Source organism: Ornithorhynchus anatinus, chromosome 12 (genome assembly GCF_004115215.2).
Source record: "Ornithorhynchus anatinus isolate Pmale09 chromosome 12, mOrnAna1.pri.v4, whole genome shotgun sequence".
NCBI lineage: Eukaryota > Metazoa > Chordata > Mammalia > Monotremata > Ornithorhynchidae > Ornithorhynchus > Ornithorhynchus anatinus.
The window spans coordinates 60,289,997-60,298,475 of record NC_041739.1 but is presented as its reverse complement, the minus strand read 5'-3'; the positions used below and the strand labels follow the sequence as shown (position 1 = coordinate 60,298,475).

At 56.6% G+C, this 8,479-nt stretch overlaps 1 protein-coding gene across 1 annotated transcript; it reads right to left on the bottom strand.

The window, feature by feature from the left end:
* Positions 1-206: 206 nt before the first annotated feature.
* On the bottom strand, positions 207-6,892 carry NIPAL1 (NIPA like domain containing 1). Its single transcript, XM_039913689.1, has 6 exons — positions 6,889-6,892; positions 5,672-5,947; positions 4,241-4,297; positions 3,240-3,330; positions 1,531-1,691; positions 207-1,260 (listed from the first exon to the last, which is right to left on the bottom strand). Exons 1-6 carry the CDS (start codon positions 6,890-6,892, stop codon positions 638-640), a joined length of 1,212 nt encoding a protein of 403 aa, XP_039769623.1. The 3' UTR covers positions 207-637.
* Positions 6,893-8,479: the final 1,587 nt, after the last annotated feature.

Below are 8,479 nucleotides of genomic sequence, written 5' to 3'. Positions count from 1 at the left end.
GGCTGGGGAGGTTGGGACAGCAGCGTCACCTTGGAAGTGCTCTCTGTAGGGAGGCTGCAATCCTCTTCATGGAGAGCCTGAGCTCCTCTCTCCATGCCCCCAGATGCCCGGCTCGACAGCCCCCAGAGCTGCTCTAAGCACACCCAAGGCCATAAACACCCCCCCACACACACACACCCTCCCCCCCACCCAAAATCGCTGAGCCTCACTCCACAATAAGGACAGCTGAGCAGCCTCTGTTCTCTCCAGCAAAGGGGCAGGCAGATAGACAGTCCAGGCTGGTCACTGTGGGGAAAGTCAGGCCAGAGAGGGGAGAGTTGGGGGCTGGATGGTCTAACCCTAACACTGGAAGCAGCAGCCAGCACACACTTTCTCTCAGCATCCCAGTGCCCCGTCAGGGGCCGAGGCCTAGGCTGGGCGGGCTGACCCGAGGGGCACCACACCCTTGGGACCTGACACTGTCCCGGGGTGAACCTTGCTGCCGTGCTTCCTCCGCAAGGTCCACGGTGGCACCGACGGGCCCCCGGCTCCCTGGGCATAGGAGTGCCACAGTTAGGGCCGGTCCGGCCAAGTCCAGTGAAGTGGCTGATCCTCTGGTTCAGAGTCCCCAGCGGCTGCACCCCTATGTGGCCCGGGGTCAGCCGCTCTGGCCGCCCACACGGCTGAACAAGGTGAGGTCGTCGTCGCAGCCCAGGCGGGAGCACTCAACATGCTCCAGCAGAGCATGGCCATCCTCCCCCGCGCTCAGGGCGCTCGCCACACCTTTGCGCACCGGGGCGGAGAGCTGACTCCAGGAGGGGGGCACACCCCTGAAGGCGTGGAGGAGGAAGATGCCACCGATGATGGTGCCAAAGCCGCTCAGAGTCCCCAGCACATCCCGGGCGCCCAGGTCGTGCCATTCCTTGAACAGGATGATGGAGCAGGTGAGCACCATGGACGTGAAGCCCACATAGTAAATGGGCGTCACCAGAGAGGTATTGAACGTGTCCAGTGCTTTGTTGAGGTAATTGATCTGCGTGCTGATTGACAGGACCAGCGTGGCCAGTAGCACGAAGACCAGTGGGTCGCGATAGACAGGCTTCTGCTCCATGAGGTCCTTCATAGCAATTCCCAGTCCCTTGACGGAGGAGACCGAAAAGGCCCCGATGGCCGAGCAGATGGACACGTAGACTAGGATGTTGTTCTGCCCCTTCCTGGGGGCCACGACCAAAATCAGCACCAGGGAAGTCACCACCACAACCACGGCAAAGCAGACGAACCCTGAGAAGAATGGGGAGACTGAGTCAGAACCGGAGCCTGGGCGGCCCGAGCCTTCTGAAGGCCCGGATTGCTGGCAGGGCAGGTCCATTAAGCCCCACCTCGGGCTCGGATACCCAACTAGTCCTGAATTGTTCCAACGGACTGCCCTGAAAGACCGCCCCAGTGGACTGTTCCGGAGCACGTCCCCAGAGGACTGCCACAGAGAACTGCTCCAGCAGGGAGAGCGGACTTGGCCCAGGAGAACAGAGGGCATGGGCTCGGGTCACAGACCTGGGTCTCTCAGCTTGGCTTCCATGTCAGCTAAGGAGGTGACCTCTTCCTCCTCAGGAGCGTGGATCACCATGACCGTGGATCCTAGCAGACTCAGCACACAGCCCAGCTTCCCATGGACATTCAGTCGCTCGTGAAGGAAGTAGGATGATAAGATGGCGCTGTTAGGAAGAAGACACCATGTTTGCCTGAGGGCAGTCAGGAGCAGAGAGTTCCCCTAGCAGCCTCTCCGCAGCCCCTCCAAATTCCCTCTGCCCACTCCGGACCCCCCACCTCACTCCACAAGCATCTCCTAACCCAGAACCCCGACCAGAGCTCTCGCTGACCCTTGCTGGACCCAGTCCAGAGCCCTTCCTGACCCCTCCCTCACCCTGACCCTGCCCAGAGCCCTCACTGCCCGCAGCTAGCCCCCAACCGGAGCCTCCCCTGGCCCTCGTTGACCCCAATCCAGAGTCCCTGCTGATCCTCACCAATACTAGTCCAAAGCCCCCACTGGCCCCCTCCTGGAGCTCTCACTGATCCACTCACTTCCAGTCCCAGTTCCAGCTCTGGGCCAGCACAGAGGGCGATGTGGTTTGCCCAGAGAAATGTCTCCAGAATCAGCCTTCAGGATGCAAACCCCTTGTGGGCAGGGAACATTTCTACCAACTCTGTTGTATTGTACTTGCCAAAGTGCTTAGTGCAGTGCTCACCACACAGTAAGTCCTCAGTAAATATCACTGATTGACCAGGAGGGAGGGCCAGACCTTCGAAGGGTCTGGAGGAAAGGAGTGGGACAAACTTGGGAGAACAAGGACCAGCAGAGTAAGCAAGGGTCTGGGCCTTGCTTTCAGATGAATTTGACCCCAGGCTCATTTCTGGAAGACATCAGGAGGAGTCCAAAAGAAAGCAGGAGGCTGGAGAAAGGGAATTGCAACGGCAACTGAAATGCAAGCCACCTAACTAGGGATGAATTCTGGCCACTGAAGCTGGTGTATTTGGCCATAGGGCGGACTGGACATACTTGTGCAGACCCAAAGCCGCTGCTTGTCCTTCAGTGGGAATGGCCAATCCAACCGGGCCATTTTTCCGGGAGCTGAACGACCAGTAATCTAGGCTTGCGGCACGGGGCTTTGTCCGCAGCATGTGCTCAAATCATTTCCGTCGGTTAATTAAAATTTGGCTGAATGTGGGCAGGGAACGTATCTGCCAACTCTATCATAATGTATTCTCCCAAGTGCTTAGTACAGAGCTCTGCCCACAGTAAGCGTTTAATAAATTGATTGAGTGACTGAGTGATTAATTGATTCACTGACTGAAAGAGGCAGGATGCTACTGACTCCTAGGTAAGCCTTCTCACAAACCCAGATGGCCCAGATGCACCCAGATGCAGATGCTGATCATCCTGGATACCCGGGAGCACCTGCCCAACCTCTGCCTATGACGCTCACGGGACCATGCAGATACGGACCCTCCAGCATACCCAGGAGCACCTGTCCCAGCCTCTACCTACAATGTTCATGAGGCCATGCAGACGCCGACCCTCCAGGATGCCCGGGAGCACCTGCCCCGGCCTTGTTCCACTATGCTCTCAGGACCGTGCAGATGCTGACCCTCCGGGACATCCGGGAGCGCCTGCCCGAGACCCTGCCTATGATGCCCAAGGGGTCACACAGTCACTGGCCCTCCTGGGCCCCAGCCCACCCGGAAGCACTCTCTCCATCACCTACCTGACAAGGACACTCAGGGCCCCCAGCGGTGTCACCAGCGTAGCAGGGGCAAAAGCATACGCAGCAAAGTTTGCGGCCTCTCCTAGCCCCACTGCAAGACAAACGGTGCAGTAAGCTGGGCATCCCAAAATTGGCAGACGTACTTCAATAACGCAGGGAGGTTGGCACCATGGGCACATGCGAACTCGATGGAGCCTAACTGGGAAGAGGAGGCTGGAGCAGTGTGAGCCTGCTGTCTCACCCGTTAATGGTTGCAAGAGGGGTTAACTACCCTAGACAGCCAGGAGCCTCAAAAGGAACATGGCACCCCGTGCTGGAGAGACTGTGCCACGGCACGGTCGGGCTACGGCACAGTCTCACGTAGCCAGAGGATACCCAGGAGACGCTTCACATGGTGATGTGCATTGGTGGGTGAGGGAGGTGGTGCCTGGGCAGACCCTTAGGCCCCAGGTAGCTGCCCCGATGATGAAGCTGGGGCCGTTGCCCATGAGGCCTGGTACTGTTCTCAACTTCTCCCCATCTTTGCCTCAAACCTCCCAGAGGGGGCTGGGACTGGGACTGAGACGATCTGCACTCCCTGTCCTGCCCCCGCCCCCAGCACCATTCAGGGTGGTGAGGGCTGGGGCCAGCCATTTCAAGGAGATTCTAAGCAGGTGCACCAGCTAACCTAGAGCTGGGAAAGTCCCGTAGGCACAGGCTGAGAAGGCTGGGAGGGTCATGTCGTCACAGGCTGAGCTGGGGCAAGGAGGGCCATATGGACACACGCTGAGTTGGGGCTGACAGGGCTGGGGGGAGGTCACATGGGCCTAGGCTAAAATGGGGCCGGGAGACACCGAGGGAAAAGGCTGCCCGGGGCCGGGAGAGGGACCTTGGTACCCATGGAGGTGTGGCTCTGCCACTCCGCCCCTGTCCCCCGCTGAGGGCGTGAGAGTGGCCAGACTGGGCAGCTCCAACCTGTTGGCCTCTCTGGCCCTCAGCAACATTCCCTGGGCTTCACTTACTTGAGAGCAGCCCTGCCCACCAGAGCCATTGCTTGAGGTAAGAGTGTCCGCCTTGGCCTAGAAAAGCCATCAAATTCTAAAATCAGCGCAGAGGAATCAAACGGAATTGCTGTGCCCATCCTGAAGAGCCATGGCCTAGTGGAAAGAGCACGGACCTGGGAATCAGAGGACCTGGGTTCTAATCCCGCTATGCCAACTGCTTGCCGTGTGACCTTGGGCAAATCACTTCACTTCTCTGTGCCTCAGTTTCCTCAACCGTAAAACGGGAATTCGATACCTGTTCTCCCTCCTACTTAAGACCGTGAGCCCCACGTGGGACAGGGACTGTGTCCAACCTGATAAACTTGAATGTAGCCCAACACTTAGAACAGTGCTTGCCACGTGGAAAGCACCTAACAAATACAATAATAATAATGATAATAACAGTAATGGGTCAGGAGCGTATGAAGCCAAAACTCTCCCTGAGCATGCTCAGGGCAGCCCCATGATTCTAGGCATAGACGAAACCAGTCAATGTAAATTTCCCGACTGAGTCAGGTGGGGCTACAGTCGTTACTAGCAGTGATCCCGGAAGCCACAGGGAGGGAGGGGTACATTGAGGGAGAACACATAGACAGGGATAGGTGGCAGGGCAAAGAGGGATAATAACAACAGTAATGATAATGGCAAAACACCTTTGGGTGTGGAAAGCATTTTATGGTTCCAAAGGGCTTCCCTACAAATTATCCCATTTTATCCTCACAACATCCTTAAGAACAGCAGGTATCATTATCCCCACTTCACCAACAAGGAAACAGAGGCCTAGGCAAGTGAAGCTACTTGACCGAGGAGTTCACCCGGCAGGCCAAGGACCCAGCCTGGGTGAGAATCGGGTCTCCGATCTCCCGGATGGGGGTCAGCCCCCCAGCCCTACTGTTCCAGCTCAGGGCCGTGGCAACCGAGTTCCCCCACCCTCACCGAAGCCCTTTCTCAGCCCCAACTCAGTCAGGCCTTCCCAGACTAAGCCCCACTTTTTCTCATCTCCCACTCCCTTTTGCATCGCCCTGACTTTCTCCCTTTGCTCTCCCCCCCCCCCAGATGCATGGTACTTTTGCACATATCTGTAATTTTATTTATTTGTATTGATGTCCACCTACCCCCGCTTAGACTCTAAACTCCCTGGCAGGGAATGCCATTGTTTATTGTCCTATCCTACTTTCTCAAGTGATTAGTACGGTGCTCTGCACTCAGTAAGCACTCAATAAATAAGATTGAATTGAATTGAACGGTGGGATTGCTCTCTTGGGCCTGTGGGGCCCCTCCAGCCCTGTGGGAGGTCTCCTTGACCCTGCTGGTCTCCCATCTCTGCGGGATCTCCCCAGTCCCACGGGTCTCCCCTGTTCTGTCTGTCCCTCTGGTCCCATGGGTCTCCCCACTCCTGTTAGGTCTTACCAGCTCTGGTGGCCCCCGAGGCAGCAAGCTGCAGGAGGCCCTTCTTCTTTAGGATGAAGCTGGAACCGATGAAGACGCTGGAGCTCACGGCCAGGCCCAGACCCACCAGCAGGCCACTGTGTCCACCAGTCACTGCCACCGCGGGGGCCACACTCAGGATGGTTCCATTGGTGCTCTGCAGCCCAGGTGCCAGGGCAGTGGCCGGCAATGCTGACACGTTGGTCACCTGGCACCAAGCCTGGTAGGAGCCTGGACACGTCAGAGCCAGCAAAGAGCCTGCAGCCAACAGAGCCAGTGAGACCGGAGCCACGGCCGGCCCCAAGGCCCATGTTTCCAGGCGCTCGGGGGAGGGGGGCGCCTTCAAGGGGGAGGCCCAGCTAGCCGGGAACAGGCTTCCCTGGGTCCTTCTTGATGTTGGGAAATGAGGGCACCTGCCTCCCGGGACCCCAACTCTGGCTCTCCCTTCCCCCCTCCCCTCCCTGAACCCACCTTCCCTCTCCACACCTGCACTCGCACTCCCCAGTGGCCCTAGAGCCCAAGCGGAATGGCAGGAGGGGGATGGGAGGAGTGAGAGATGTGGGGGAGAGGCAGGTCTAGGGAGCCCTGGACCACATCTGTCCACCTTTCGGCTGCCCATCTGTCCATTTATCTGGTGCCTACCCGCCTCTCCATCTGCCCATCAGTCTGTTTGCCTAACCTGTAAATACATCTGCCCGGACACCTGCCTTTCATCTATCTGCCTTCCTGCTCCTCTGTCCACTTCCCTGTCCACCCATCTATCCACCTGCCTGTCCATCAGCCTGCCCACCCATCTCTCCACCTAACTGCCTGCCCACTAATCTAATCACTTAGCTGCCTGTCTGCCCTCCTGTCCACCCACCTCTCCACCTAACTGCCTGCCTGTCCATCCACTCATCCATCTCTCCACCTGCCTGTTGGTGTGGGGCCTGGCCCCAGCCCCAACCAATGTTCAGCAGAAAGAGCTTCCTCCAGGACAGAGGTCACTCTTGGTCACCCGGGGTGCCAGGCCAGTAGCCAAGAGCTACTTTCATTGCCCAGCTGTTTCTGGCCCTGCCCAGGTGGCCAAGGAAGGGGCTGTGTCTGGGCCCCAGTGGCTTCTCCCAGGGAAGCAGGCTGAAGTTTTCAGGTACTCGATAAACACCATTGACTGAATTTGGAACCTGAAGCCTTTCTGAGGCTGGGATAGTTTGTCTTACCCATAGCTTCAAGATACCCTAGGAGTCCAAGGGAGCCCCCCTGCTGCCATCCAGCCCCAAGTTCATCATCACCGAGCTCCTCCTCCCCAGGACCCGTTGGCTCTGGCCCCTCTGAACAAGGGTCCGGCCACTGAGACCCGAATGGGCATGTCTGGCCTGACTTTTGGGGGGCTCCAACTCTGGCACTACCCAGCCGGCATCGAAGCAGTTAACTGGGCCTCCGACCCCTTAAACCTCGCGGTGGCGGCAGAGGTGGGAGGCAGAGAGGGAGGCCTCTCCTCATGCGAAAACCAAAGGACCTTTGTCAGGCTTTGCAAGCCCCACTGTGTCTGGGCAGTGCAAGACAGGCACGGTGGAGTACGGCAGGGCAGGGGCTGGGCAGTGGAGGGGCAGGGCAATGCAGGGGCAGAGCAGGACGGGGCAGGACAGCACAGGGGCAAGGCAGAGCAGGGCAGTAAGAGGCAGGGCAGCATAGGGTGATGATGATGATGATATTTGTTAAGCGCTTACTGGGTGTCAAGCACTGTTCTAAACTCTGGGGTAGATAGAAGATAATCAGGTGTGACCCAACAATCCATGTCCCACGTGGGTCTCACAGTCTTAATCCCCATTTTACAGAAGAGGTAACTGCGGCCCAGAGAAGTGAAGCGACATGCCCAAGTTCACACAGCAGACAAGTGGCGAAGAAAGGAATAGAACCAAGGTCCTTCTGACTCCCAGGCCTGTGCTCAATCCACCAGGTCGTGATCTGCTCTCCACTCTCCCACCTCGGACCCCTGGCTCAACCCCTCCTCGTGGCTGGAACCCCTCCCCCTTTACCTCAGCCAGTCCACCTCTCTCCTCATCCACATAGTCCTGCTGAGAGCCCTCCTCTTCCAAGAGCCCTTCCCGGATCCCACCCAACTTTCCCAACTCACATCCCTTCTCGCTTAGCCTAGTCACTTGTCCTTAGTATTTAGTTTAGATGAACCTACGCTAACTCATTCAACTCCTTATCCTTCCATGTCCTTGCTATCAACAGCCATAGATGTATGAATGGCTATGTCAATCAATCAGTCAGTGGTATTTCCTGAGCATCCGAGTGTGTAGCACTTTACGAAGCCCTAGGGAGAGTACCAGCGAGTTAGAAGATGCATGTGACCTGTTTTCAAGGAGCTTGCAATCTAAAGGAGGTGTCAAAATAATTTACAAATTTACTATTTACAAGTATGGGAGCAGGAGAAAGAACAAAGCTAAGCATCAAGTAGTACTCGTGTATGACGGTGAAATAGATGAATAAATCATTGAATGTATAAATAAATAAAGGATATTCAAATCTTCATCTATTCACTCTCCAGTGGCTTCTTTCCCATTGCTTTCAAACATGCTCATGTATTCCCTATCCTAAAAAAATCCCTCCCATGATCCCATGGTTCCCTTCTACTATTTTTCTCCAAATTCCTTAAGCCCCTCAAGGCTCAGTTCCAGGTCCCCTTCTATTCTCCATCTACATCCTCTCCCTCAGAAAACTCATTCACTCCCACAGCTTCAACTACCATCTCTTTGCAAATGATTCCCAAATCTACATCTCCAGGCCTGACGTCTCTCCTCC